Here is a 14,740-nt window from a genome sequence, read left to right as displayed (position 1 = left end):
TAAAACAAAATCTAAGTAAAGAAAAACAGACGACAAAAATATAAATAAAACACTAAAATTACTGTGGAAAATAGAGAGAAACTAAAAATAAAAATTGACACAATTGAAAGGAAAGCAGAAGTTAAAAAGGATAGATACTTTTACCGCACTCAGTGGCCTCAATACCACTGGTCTGAATAGACGCGATTGAGCTCCTGGACTGCTCAAACGCTTTTGACAGTAGCTTCAGAGTTATTGTTTTGGGGAGATGCACTCGAATTCCACCAAATGTGGCTCAAGCGCTCTTGGTAATGCTGCATATTGGATAGACTGGAGTGCCAAATCTACATCTCTTGGTACCAATTTCAATTCAAGGTATGGCTTTACTTTGTGTCCATTCATCTTGAATGTCTGATTTTTCTCTAGACTATGAACCTCCAAAGCTCCATGAGGGAACACTTTGGTGACAACACAAGGCCCAAACCATCTAGACTGAAGCTTACTAGGGAAAAATCTTAACCTCGACTTATAGGTCAACACTTTCTGTCCCACATGAAACTCATTCTTGACACGCTCCTTGTCATGATAAGCCTTGGTTCTTTCCTTGTAGAGCTTGGTATTCTCATCTGCTTCATGCCTCAACTCCTCAAGTTCATTTAGCTACAGCTTCCTCTAAGCACTTGGCTGCGGTGGGAAGGTCTCTAGGGAGTGCTCGGCTTTAATAATGTCATCAATAACATCTTCACAATCTAGCGGAAAGTCCTGCCTTGTGAAACTGTGAGTGCGGGTGGCCTTGAATGGATCAATATGTTGGACCTGGGAAACTTTCTCAACAACACCTTGGATCATACAGACATTAAAGCATTCTAAATCATCTTGAGATAATTTCGATTCATCAAATATTTTGAATTCTATCTTCTCACCATTTACCTTCATACTCATAGTACCCTTTTTCACATAAATTTTAATATCAGCAGTTCTCATAAAGGGTCTCCCTAAGATAATAGATAGTGGTGATGGCATAAGAGATTCTTCCATATCCAATACAATGAAATCAGCAGGTAAAATAAATTTACTTACCTTTACCAAGACATCCTTTAATATACCTCTTGGTCTTTTGATGCTTTTGTCTACCAATTGTAAGGTGATTGACGTTGGTTGAAAGCTCCCCCATACCCAGTATCTCATACACATTGTATGGCAGCAAATTTACACCCGCTCGTAGATCCAGCAATGCACACTCAAATGGATGGTCACCAATCCTACAAGGAATAGTAAAACTACCAAGATCTTTAAGCTTTGGTGGTAATTTCCTTAACAACACTGCACTTACCTTTTCTATTAAAGCCACTGTTTCATGCTCCTGAAACTTCCTTCTATGAGTGCAAAAATCCTTTAAACATTTAGCATATGAAGGAATTTGTTTAATTGCATCTAATAAAGGAATATTAATCTCTACTTTTCTCAAAATCTCAAAAATATCAAGGAGTTTCTTTTCTTTCTTTAGCTTAACTAACCTTTGAGGGAAGAGTGGTGCATTCACCTTGTCCATTTCACTTACCTTGAATGTTGAGGCTTCAACTAAAGGTGTTTGTGCTGTCTCTTCAGTTCCTATGATCTTGCCATTTCTAAGAGTTACAGCTTTCAATTGCTGGTGACCCCCTGGATTGGGTCTTGTTTGGGCTGAAAATTCACCCTTCTTTCTTTCACTCAACTCCCTAGCCATTTGCCCCATTTGTGTTTCTAGTCTTTGGATAGATTGCTCAGTCCTTGTGTTGATTTGGTGTTGCGAAGTCATAAATTCCTATTGTGAAGTCACCAATTTGAGTACCATACTTTTCAGGTCATTCTTTTTTACTCCTGAACTGGTTGGATAGCTTGTTGGGAGTTCCTCTGATGCCCTTGAGGGTTCAGAACATTCTGATTGTTACTCCATGAGAAATTGGAGTAGTTGTGCCACCTTGGATTGTAGATGTTGGAGTATGAATTGTTCTTGGGAGGGTAATTGTTCTATCCCACATAGTTTGTTTGCTCCTGATCTGCAAATGAATACAAAGGACAAGTCTCAATAGTGTGATCAGAATTGGAACATATGACACATACCTGGAGTTGTGCAGCTTGCTGAACAGGAGAGATGTTCTGAGTAGTCATGGCTTTTACAAGCAAATCTAGTTTTCTCTCCATGGCAGCCATCTGATTTTGCGCTTCGCTATTTGTGTTCACTTCATAGATGCCCTTACTCTTTAGTCCTTGTCTCCCTCTAGATGAGAATTGTTGGGAGTGCTCACTCAATGTCTCGAAGAGCTCCATGGTTTCCTCATTGCTCTTTTCCATAAGCACACCTCCACAAGCTGAATCAACAATACCTTTGTTAGTGTCATTCAAACCTTCATTAAAAGCTTGTACCTAATCATCTTGAGGAAGGTTGTGATGTGGACACTTGAGAAGCAGCTCATTGAAGTGCCCCTATACTTCAAAGAAAAGGTCTCCATCTCTTTGTTGAAATGTTTGAATCTCCCTTCTAAGTTGCCTTGTCTTTTGAGCTGGGAAAAACTTCTTGAGAAATTTAGTGGCTAACTCTTCCCAAGAATGGAATCTGCAGGCAAGGAATTTAACCACAACTTAGCATTATCTTTTAAAGAAAAAAGAAAGAGGATTAACCTGATTCCCTCTGGAGTTACGCCTTCAATGTTCTGAGTCTTGCAGAGATCAAAAAACTCCCTAAGGTGCAAGTGTGGATCCTCATTAGGTGTGCCTCTGAAGTGAGTAAAATTGTTGAGTATGTGAGGGGACAAATTGAAGGTGCCCTGTACTTCTGGTTGGTAGGCAATGCATGATGGTTGGTTGAGGTTTTGTGGAATGAAGCATGCTTCATAGGTCACCTCACTGGTGGTTGTTGGTTCATGAGCTGTCCTGCCATCGGTTCCTTAACTTCAAGTTCTTCTTCAACCTTGAACTCTTCTTCTATGTCGGAGTTGTCTCTGGGCCTTTGTCGAATGGTTTGCTCAATTTCTAGATCGACTAGAACGATGGTTGGGTTTTTAGATCGAAGCCCTTGCATGAAAAAGATCAGTTTCTGCACTTACAGCAGCTTCAGTGCTGCTGTCTCGATCACTCTTGGCAGTGCGCTTGATCACTTATGGTATGCGTTCAATCGCATCAGTGCGCTCGATCACTTCTGGTATGTGCTCGATCGCATGAATAGAACTCAGGTTGGCTACAGAACTGAAACAGAATTGAAAACAGAAAGCAAAAGATTTAGATTTTGGTAAAAATAAAAACAGAACATATTTAAAACTAAAAATTTTAAAATAACAAAACTAAAGGGAAATAATTCTAAATAGAATTTAAGGCAATCCCCGGCAATGGCGCCAAAAACTTGTTGTGACAAATACTACCTAAATTAATAGATAATATTTGCTATGTTTTAACTCGCAAGTGCACAAGGTCAAAGCAGTAGTATTGGGTGCAAGTACGAGATCATTCCCACGAGGATTGGTAACTTTTGATTAAAATTAATTCCGCAATTAAAACAAGAGAAAAGATTGATTTTTGATTCAATAAGAATAAAAAGTAGGGCTTTGATATCCACCACTAATCATATCGAGATTACTTAATGTTTGACAACCTAAGGGCATGGGTGTATACTCCTTAAGCTATTGATCTCCCTAAGCAACGAATTAGGCATGGGTGTATACTCTAATTATTTTCTTTCTCAAAGGATTTAGCATGGGTGTATACTAAGTTGTTCTTAAAGAAAGTATAAATTCAATGGAAATTGACAAACACATGAGGCATAGGGCATGGGTGTCTACTCTCGGTTCCCCATGTTGATTACCCTAAGAATCCGCAAAGATATCTTTTGTTACTCTATTAAGCCTAGAACTCAATCATCCAAATTAACTTAAATAATTAAGGGGAAACTTCACTAAGCCCCCCTGAACTTCTAGCCGATTTTACAGACCCCTCCCTGAACTTCCAAATCTCTCATTTTAGACCCCTAAACTTCCATTTTCTCTCACTTTAGACCCCTCTGTTAGTTTTCAACGTTAAATGCCCATTATACCCTTACTCAGCCCACTTGAAATTCCGAAAATGCCCAAAACTACAGCACCCACACCAGCCTAAAACCACACCGTTTTGGGCATTAAATTTTTGTAAAAAAAAAAAAAGGAAAAGGGAGAAGGATGGTGGGCAGACCACCCTTGGTGTCGGGGTGGTCGGGCTACCTGAAAACAAAAAAATAAAAAAAAGTGGGATCGGTTGCATTTGGGGTGGCGAACCACCCCAAAGTGGTAAAGTGCTACACCCATACCGGTATGAGGTGGCCAGAAACACCCAGCCCAGCAGGGGGTGGTCGACCGTATGGGGTGGCGGCTCCAACCCGATGACCCATAAGAGTGTGGAGACCTGCCCAGCAGGAAAAAAAAAAAAAAAAGAAGGAGGGGGGCCGGTTGCATTTTAGTAGGACACCCAAGAGGTGGTTTGGCCCTCCCCATTTTTTTTTTTTTTTCAAAGAAGTCGGACCCTTGCACCCAGCCCATGTAGTTGACCACCCCAGTTCCAGCCGAGGGTATCCGACCACCCGAATATCTCCACTTAACTTTTTTTTTTAATATTTTGCTTTAAAGATAATTTTGAAGTCCAAAACGGTGTAGTTTTAACGAGGGGTATAATGGATATAAAAAAGTCAAACCGTTAAATTTAACATTGAAAATTGGCAGAGGGGTCCAAAGTGAGAGCAAATGCAAGTTCAGGGGTTCAAAATGAGAGATTTGGAAGTTCAAGGGGGTCTGCAAAATCGGTTGAAAGTTCAGGGGGGCTTAGTGAAGTTTTCCCAATAATTAATCCATACCACATGCATATGCTGGCAACACACATTCATGTGAGGAATTCAATAAAGTAGGAAATAATCAAGTAAGCATCACAATATGATTATCACAAAGGTGCCAATATTGAAATATTAAAAAGACATGATTAGGGCTTCAATCTAGTCCTAGTAAAGTATTTAGTTACACATAAGTTTGATGCTAATCATCTTCATAATAAAATAATTCGGAAAAGAATAAACCCAAAAAAATGCTTCTTGAAGAGCCGCAAATTCTTCTCCTAGAGATTGTGTGTCTTTTTCTATGTTTACATGCCTATTTATACAGGTTAGGGGAAACCTAGAAGCACCTAGAAGCCCTAGAAATCGTAAAATAAACCCTGAGGCTCTTTCCAAAATAAAGCCAGCTGCCACACTATTCTCTGGAGCACAGGTGCGCTCGATCGCAGGGATGGTGCGCTTGATTGCACACCTATTATTGATCCTATGTTGGGCGCTTGAGCGCTAGTGCGCCTGAGCCTAGGTCTCCTGTGCTCGGTTGCAGTTCCAGCCATGTCCCACTTTTTACCTTTTATGCTCCAATGTCCGAAATTGTTTCTTTTTCCTAAAAAAACCTATAAAAAGACATAAAACACAAAAGGGAAGTAAAATTGCACAAACTATCAAAATGAAAGGATTAAAAAATATAAATTAAGTGGCTAAAAATATGAATATTTTAGCACTTAACAAACGCCTGACAAAAGTTGCGCATAATACCCGGACATTCGCCCAATAGTACCGAACATTCAATAGTTTGTAGAATTGTCACAGCAGCGTCCATAACTTTTCCTACTCTATAAATACCCTTCCCCAGACCCTTAAGCTTCATTCCGCCCCTATTGCCCTCTAGAAACTCTGCTTGAGTGATTTTGTGAGTTGTGAGAGTTCTTGAAGGAGAATGAGAGATTTCTTGGAAGTTTTGCTTCAATGAGGTAATTTTCTAAGCATAGCTTGCTCCTTACTTAGTTGTTATGATGTTTAAGCGCTTTTTATTTCGTTTTGTAATCATGTATTTGATTTGATGACTAGTCTTTCACCGTACTCTTGGAGATTTCATTACCTATGTTATGATGATTTAGTTTCGCTCTGATTATTCAATAATTGTAGGTTTTAATTTATTTCTATCCTTATTTATAAATGAAATGTCTTCCGCTACAAACTCTCGAGCGAGGATGAGATCCCTAAGTCTTATTCCTTGCAAAATGAGAATTTGGATCCTCTCCAATTCAAATATCCAGTTAGTGTGAAAGGGTATTTTTATCTCTTCAAAAATTAAAAAGACAAAAATACCCTTCAAATATAACTAATTGGATATTCTCTAGTTCATTTGAACCGGAGAGAATCCTACTCCGCAGAATGAAACTAGAAGGCAAACCATGAAATTAATTTCATTGGGGCGCTACATGAAAGGTGAATGATCTCGGAGGCAAGGTTACGGTGGAGGATGCGTCTCGTGGGGCCATAGAACAGGATGATGATGATGCGATGCTGATTTCATATTTTTCCAACTCTATCCCACGATTCCTTAATTTTATAGCGCAAGCAATATTCATTACATACCACAGAATCCTTCTCCAAATGGTCAATCGATGTATCTTCCCTCAAACAGCAGCTAAATTCAATTCTTCTAATTTAAAAATTTTGTCAAGTCAAATATCTCTCTAAAAAGTCTTCCCAAATTAGATCAAATATCTTTTCTTTATTGAAGTGCACATTAAAAAAAAAAAAAAAACTCTCCACGTGAGAATTTAATTTCATTGAATAGAAAAGTGATATACTTTCAATTCTCGAATCGAAAGTCATCCCAGAATCTCCGAAAGCACCACAAATTGATTTCCAATTGTCTTCAACAAGCAATTAATTTAATTGGAAGTAATTCAATGGAAGACTTTAGAAAATCCTTCTTTTCACTTTGTTTCCATTCAACACTAACTTTTCACTTATAACTTTATCAATTGATGCATCGTTCACCCTGCAACTTTTTCAATTCGTGACCAAAGTTTTACACCCTACGTCATAGCATCTTCTCTCTTTTTCTCCTTTAAATCCATGCTTTCCTTCTTAATTTCTTCTAATTCTTTTCTTTTCTCAATTTCAACCTCTGGTTTATTAACAACCGAAGCTGATTGCCCCTCCATTTCAGAAGCTTTGGGGTTTTTAAGTTGCTCTTCTCATTAAATCATTTGATTATCTCATGTGAATAAATATATATTACCCTTTCTTTTTCATGGATTTTTTTTGAAACACATTTTGAGGATTATCCCCTGTCCGCATTCCTTGCATTAGGAATTTGGATTGGGTTAAAAGGTCTCGTGACAGTTATGCCCCTATCCTTGTTCTCTAGTTTGGTGTTTAAACCGCTTTATGTGGTCCTTGTTAATAGGATTAGGTTAACTTTTGCTGTTTAGTTGTATTATATGCACTATAATTTTTGTTTTGAGTCTGTTATTGGGAATCCACCCATTCTCAGTATTTTGATCCTTGAAACCCTTCTCCCAATTTGCTTACAAAAAAAAAAATCGCATACTTTTAAAACTTTGAAAATCATAATAGGATCTATCTTCACATAGTTGAGATGAAATTTTATTCAATCAACAATTATGAAAACAGAACCGATGCATGCCTTTCATTTAGGCTACAAATCCAAATCCTAAAATTACAATTATCCTAAAACAAATTAAATAAGAACTCCTAATCCTTAAGGGATAATAATTCTTAATTATTACAAATAAAGACATCTAATTTCTAATGAATTAAAACCCAAACATCATAAACCAATTAAAACATGTGAAATAAATCCTAAAGATGATTCTGCCATCACCATCACCATCACCATCACTCCTCCTTGCGGATATCTTGAGCAACTGCTGCTGTCAATTTTGATCACTGGTGCACTACAAAACTCCACTAATAAGATGTAGTCAGCAATGACTGCATTAAGGTCATGGCTTCCTGCCGCTTCCAAAAGCTAGGCTAACAATAAAGAATGCTCAAAAATCAAAGTGCATTCATTCCTGTAATCATTTATAAAAATTTGCCCGTAGACTTTCCATCTCCATATCAAATTTAATCTTTGCATAACATGGAATCTTTTGAACTGGCCTTAATCTATCTATCCAGTGACTATTATAAGAATACAACAGATCCCTGTGATTTAAATGAAATATTAAGCCCAACTAAAACAATGCCGGCACTACAAGAAGTAGAACCTCCCTAACCTTCACAGTAAACAGAGCCAGTGCCACAGTTGCAGCCGCAGCCGCGTACCTAATCCATGACTCCTCTCACGTTGAATTCCAAAGTGTTGTCTCTTTGATCAACGAACTAATAAAGAAAAAGTACCCAAAAGAGATTATGACATCCATTTCGGAGTAACATTTCACATTATATCTCTTGATGCACAAGGCAATGGCCAGAAGCCTTTAAATGAGGGACCAAGATCCTCTCCATTTCAAGTGAAATGGATACTAGTCAAGATTTAAAATTAATGCATCTAAACGGAGTAGATGATTCTACATTTTTTTTAAAAAAAATACGTGCCAACATTGACTTCATGTATACCATTAGATGCACTAATTTTAAATCCTGACCATGGAATTGATATACACCCCAACCTTCACAAGTCACTGCTCTGAAGCAACAACATTTCAATAGTCCCCAAAAGTACAGGAATGCAGGAGCCTCGTACCTGATCCATCTTATAACGTTTGTATTCCAAAGTGCTGCCTCTGATCAAAGAACCAATAATGACAACGTAAGCATAAGATACATGACATTCATTTCAGTGTAACATTTCATATTATATCTCCCTGACACACAATGCAAAGGTCACAAGTCTTAAAATGAGGGGGTGTATTTAGCAATATAAAGCAAAGCATTGAACAAGGAGAAACAAGCTACAGTTGCTAGTAAAGCTGCATTATGTGATCTAACTCTGTGGGCGAACAAGAGCAAACCATGGCAAAAGCGATTCTGGGCTCATACAACTTGAGTTATTTACTGACTCGTCTCAAAGAAAGAACCAGCATGCTTGTAATCAGTTGCATAACATATATTACTGTTTGCTTACTTAGATATCCACCTTGCTATGGCTAAGTGTTAACAATCTAAGGAACTAATCTTAATAAATTGAGTCTGTAAAAGGGAACAGCTGACGTATCTTCATCACGTTTATTTGAATTTCATTCTAATATCAAATGAATGTGCATGAATCTTCATCCACCAAAATAAAACTAAGGTAAATCTTCATTCACCAAAATAAAACTAAGGTGTAAAGAGACATGCTGAACTCACTGTTGTCACAAAATTGTGTTCCATTTACTGAGAAAGGAAAAGTAAAACAAAGAAGAATATTAAATGAAAAGACTATACAAGGAAAAAATATTAGCTAAGGTTCTACTCTCCTCAAAACCCAATGACACTGTTTTAAGGTTTAAATAATTCTTGAAAGACTGCAACAGCCCAGACAAAAATTACTTGCACAAATTTCTTCCACCAAAGTGTAAATATGTATGTTTTACTTTACACGACTCTATTTGATACCAGTAACTGCATATCAGTTACAGGCCCCCCTCTCATTGTCTCCATCAATGCTTTTCACCTTTGTAAGCGTTTGGAAATAGCACACAGTTTATGTTTTTTGCTTGTCTAACTTGGTTTTATTCTCTCTTTTCTTCTTACTTCCATTCTACAAGTGCAGGAGAAATTAGAATAACTAAATACATACTTCTCCACAACTTATCCCATTCATTTCGATGATGATAAATGATTGCCATGCATTATCAAATATAATCCTGAATTCCTATACCTACCACGGACAAAAATGGATCCAATGGATCCAAAATTCCACTTCTGTGGTCATTCTTTTGCATCATCTACAGATTACTGATTACTTCAAATTGTCATACATTGTAATGTAATATTCCAAATTCAAGCAATGGGTACTGTGGCTGGATGCCAAAAGCACAACATAGCAACCATTTTCCAAACATTCTTATGAGGAACTTGGACAACCCATTGAAATGAAATCTTTTTATTATTATTATTATTAATTATTGAAGGCTCATATTCATCTTTTATGGCGGAGTCATCTAGCGAAATGAAGCCAATGACACGTAAACAAATCATATTACACATAAAAAGATCAACAAGCACTATCTATTAAAAGAAGGAAAAACTACACTTATTCCCTCAAACTTGCACTCAAATTGCAATGTCCCCAAAACTTTAAAATGTTGCAATTGACCCTCTACACTATCTAGCCATTTTATTTAGCCCCTTCCGTTAGGATTTTTTCTTAAATCCGACAGAAATTTTAAAAAATCAAAATAATACCCTTGCATCACATAAAAAAATAATTTTTTTGTTTAAAAAAAAAAAGAACCATTGTGGGAGGAGACCCATGGCCAGGCCGTGAGTCTCCATGGCTAGGGAAGGTTTTCTTTTAATCTAAGGGCATAATTGTATTTTCTGAAAAATAAGATAGGAGTATAATGGAATTTTACTCATTTAACGTCGGATATAGCAAAAAATTCTAACGATGGGGGCTAAGTGATAGGACTAGCTAGGTAATCTGGGGGGGGTGGTGTCAATTACAACATTTTAAAGTTTGAGAGCACATTGCAATTTGGGTGTTTGTTTGAGGAAGGTAAGTGTAGTTTTCCCTTAAAAGAAAAAAATAATTCTACATAGGCAATGAAGACGAATAACTTAAATAAATATAGGAAAATAAATTCAATTTAATCTATGCAATACAAACTAGCCCATGGAATAATTACATTCTAGGTACATCCAATGCCAATGTTATTATGGTATTAAGATTTCCAATGATGCAAGATTGATTGATGTTTTTTTTATAAGTCTTACAATGCATAGGTTCATAGTTTTTTTGATAAGTACGGTTCATAGTTAAGAACAAGTAAGATGATAAAGAAAGATAGTTCATACCATCATTGTCAACTTTTTAAAATTTTCTCAATATCTTCCTATATAGATAAAGTGAAGTTAAAGTTCAAATTTTACGGTGGATTAAGACAAGGCAAAATCTTATCTATTTACCAAAAAGGCTGAATTACACTGGCAATCCAACAAAAGGTCAGATTTATGTTAATCATGTTAACTTGTAAGAGAAATTAATAAACAACGCAGGGAATATTAATATATCAATTAGAATCTATTCGGTTTTTAGTGTTGCCATATTCGATGGTCAAAACAATGGTTGTAAGTCCTCATGTCTTAGGGTTTAGGTTGACTTCAAAACAATGTAAATTTGTGAAGAGTAGAGAGTCTCGTTAGCAAGTCTGTTAGAAATGCATCATGTACTAGACAACCGGAGACACTTACCAAGGCACTAGACAAAAGCCCCTTGATTCACCTAAACAAATACAAAGTTAAAATGTATGAAACCAAGTTAAAATTAAATAGATGGATTCATTTCATGAAAAAAAGATTCCAATCAAGGCCATAAATTCAGGAAGAAAAAGAAATTCTGTAATATGCAACGTATCTTTAAGCAATAATCAGACCATTATCAACTACAGTAACTGGAATGTGGAAACCACCAACATACCTACCGTTACGCCCCTTGATTCGTATCTTCCTTTCCCTCTTCTTTTTTCAACTCCTGTTCGTCCTGATGCGCCACATCATAGGTAGCGTGGAGACCAATGAAGAAATAGTAGATGAGCATTACTGCGCTGCAAATAAAGAACCTCCAGAATGCCACAGAACCAAGTGACCCAATAAGAAAAATATTCATCCCAATGGACAATGAAGGCAACCACGGAACAAGAGGAACCCCCCAAACCTTTGGAGCTTGGTGCTTTGGAAGCAGCGCCATTGCCAGAGTCCCCAAAAACCAAACTAAACCAGTCACTACATACCCAATCCACCCTCCCCTATTCAAATTCCAAAGTACCGTTCCTCCAATGCAAGATCCAATAATAACAAATAAGCATACAAGGAATTTAACCAAACTGGGTGTCACATCCCTGACATAATATCGCCTCACAAGCAATGCAACTGCAATAAGCATAAAAATGAAGAGTGTACTGAACGAGAAAACACTCGACAACACATCCAAACTGGAGAAAAATGCTACAATTACACTAGTTATGGTTACCAATAGAGTAGCATAAATGGGAGTACCAGTCCTTGGGTGCACAAGAGCGAACCAGGGCGGAATCATATGAGCCCTTGCAATCTGAGTCGTGTATCGAGCTTGCCCCAGAGATCCAACCAACAAGCTAGTAGTCATCCCCTTCAGTGCACATATACTCACTAAATACTTGGCCCAATTCATGCCAATTTTACCAAAAGCAGCCGAATACGCCGCGTCCCTATCAATCTCAGTGTATTTCTCCATCATTGTCAATGCCAAAGCCATCAAGCAATAAACCACAGTGATCACAGCCATGGAACCAATCAACCCCAGAGGTATATCCCTTGAGGGCCGCTTAGTCTCCTCCGCCATCGTCGCCACCATATCGAACCCGGTATAAGACCAATACACAACTGCAGCAGCCCGGAAAACACCCTTTGCTCCCATTGGAAAAAAGGGGACCAAATTTGAGCTCTTGGCATGGACAAACCCAACCACTATGATAAACAAAATGGCAATAGCGCTCAATATGCAAGTAACCCAATTTAGGAAAGATGCCCTCTTTGTTCCACTCATCGCTATGGTATTGGCAACTAGAAGCACCCCAACAGCAACCGGATCTAAAAGATCAAAACCTTCGGCTAAGGAACTTACCTTAAAGCGAAGAAAATCGGGGTTGTTCTTGATCATACTGGCGAAGTAGGAAGACCATGCTCTGCCCAGCCCGGCCGCGCCGACTACGGCCTCCAAGAGAATATTCCCGGCGGCAATGAAGGCGATGAAGTCGCCCAACTCCACGCGCAGGTAGGAGAAGGAGCCCCCGGCGACAGGGATCTCGACGGCGAACTCGGTGTAGCAGAAGGAGGAGAGCAGAGCAGAGAGGCCGGAGACAGCGTAGGAGAGGACAATGGAGGGGCCGGCGTCATCGTGGGCTTCGAGGCCGGTGATGGTGAAGATGCCGGAGCCGACGACGGAGCCGAAGCTGAGCCAGACAAGGTCCCACCAGTTGAGGCACTTGTGCATGTTGTGCTCGCTGGCCTTGCGGAGCTCCACCAGCTCGAAGGCGTCGGTGGAGCGGTGGAGGAGGCGGTCCCTAAGGCGGGAGCAGGTGTGGGAGAGTGCGGCCTTGTAGGATGCGAGGCTTTGGAACGAGGCTTCTGGGAAGAAGTCTTGCTTGCTCCATCGCCAGTAGCTTCTACCAGGAGGCCCTGAGTGTTGTTGCTCAGGCCGCACATCCATGCTAGCGGCTCAAAGAGAGGCTGGTTGGGTTGCTTTTGGTTCAGAGAGATTGGTAAGGATTTAAACAGCGACAACCGGCGGACGCCATTGATATAATTTTGGGGAAACTTAGGGCCGCTTGGGAGTTCAATTTTAATAATTACGATTTTAAAAATTGTATTTTTAAAAATTGCGTTTTTAAAATCGCACATGCGTTTGGTGAAACATGTTAAAAAGTATTTTTTTTTATCAAATGAGTATTTGAATAACATTAGCATATAATTGCGGTTTCATGATCAAATTACCAATAAGGACATTTCTTTATAACAATAAAATAACTAACATTGTCTATAAGCCTCCATTTTTAACACCTATGCAAACAAAAATATGACTTATAATTTGACATTAACTTTGAGTTTTCTACTTAGGCAATTATATATTGCTATATTATTTGTTTCTATATGCTTTTTTGTTTTTGTATTTTTTTTTTCCTGAAACATATTCCAAACAGACATATGATAAAAAATACAAGAACAATCCATCAAATTAAACTAATAATGTTTATCAAATTTAATTGTTACATAATTCACCAATAATTTAAATTAGTACTTGATAACTGTTTACTACCCATTAAAAAATATATATATAAAAAATTATCACTGTTTATTACCCATTAAAAAAATATCACCAACTGTTACAGTGCAATACCCATTAAAAAATAAAAATAAAAATCCATCACAAATTGTTACTGTACAGTACCTTTAAAAAAAAAAAAAAAAAAAAAAAGAAGCCATAAAAAATTGTCACTGTGCACATCACTATGTAGTGCACAGTGAGTCAGTGACTTGAGAAAAATCATCATCTTGGTCACTTTACAGCATTTTTTTTAAAAGAAAAAGCCTCACACGGTTACTGTATACGCACTATCACATTACTGTGCGTGTACAGTGATCTATCATTGCATACTATGATGGATTGTAGATCATTATGCATGCATGGTAATCTAAATAAAATTTTGAAAAAAAAAAAAAAAATCACAACTTTACTTTGTAGAAATGGTCGAAGAACATAAACGCATATATAAAAAAGCACAATAATCATACAAACCACATAAAATAACACCGAACATCAAACAGTGGAAAGTTTTACAAAAGCAAAAGAGTTATATGGAGAGAAAGAAAATATTAAGGTGAGATTATTACCTGGTAGAGGGGCAGAGAGATGGACAACAACGACACACACTGTTACAGGACGGAGAAAGGATGAACGAGACAGAGAGGATGAAGAAAAAAAAGAGAAAAGAAGGGTTTTAATATATTTTAGGGGGTATTCTTGGTATTTTTTTCATTCCCGCTCAATAAAATGTAACTATTGCGCCAAATATATTTTTAATAGAAATCGTGATTTTGTTTTAAATTCGCACTTTTTCAAATAAGCACCCTCTAATCAGCTTATGAAAATCGCAGATTTTTTTGCGATTTTAAAATTTGCGTTTTTAAAACCGCAATCCCAAACACTCTAAAATTGCGATTTGGTTTAAAATCGCATATTATTTTTTAAAAAACGCACTCTCAAAC

General features: G+C 37.7%; 1 protein-coding gene and 1 non-coding gene across 19 annotated transcripts in view; one reads left to right on the top strand and one right to left on the bottom strand.

The window, feature by feature from the left end:
- The window catches only part of LOC132173962 (cationic amino acid transporter 8, vacuolar-like), a 16,358-nt gene extending 3,067 nt beyond the window's left edge, over window positions 1-13,291 (bottom strand). For 4 of the 18 annotated variants that reach the window (XR_009439365.1, XR_009439366.1, XM_059585660.1 and 1 more), the window contains exon 1: window positions 11,415-13,291. Coding sequence is in view for 13 of the 18 variants with exons in the window: in XM_059585660.1 (XP_059441643.1) it covers window positions 11,421-13,184 (1,764 nt within the window). In the remaining 5 variants the exon portion in view is untranslated. Of the gene's footprint in view, window positions 1-7,403; window positions 8,575-11,188; window positions 11,220-11,414 lie in introns of those variants that run through there. The other 14 variants (XM_059585661.1, XM_059585665.1, XR_009439362.1 and 11 more) reach the window with 13 other exon arrangements.
- On the top strand, window positions 2,402-2,508 carry LOC132176772 (small nucleolar RNA R71). The gene has a single exon (XR_009439628.1). It is a non-coding gene; the product is annotated as a small nucleolar RNA R71 (small nucleolar RNA).
- Window positions 13,292-14,740: the final 1,449 nt, after the last annotated feature.

Source organism: Corylus avellana, chromosome ca3, assembly GCF_901000735.1.
Source record: "Corylus avellana chromosome ca3, CavTom2PMs-1.0".
In the NCBI taxonomy this organism is placed as follows: Eukaryota; Viridiplantae; Streptophyta; class Magnoliopsida; order Fagales; family Betulaceae; genus Corylus; species Corylus avellana.
Note: the sequence above shows the minus strand (reverse complement) of the source record. Positions and strands in the feature narration are given on the sequence as shown.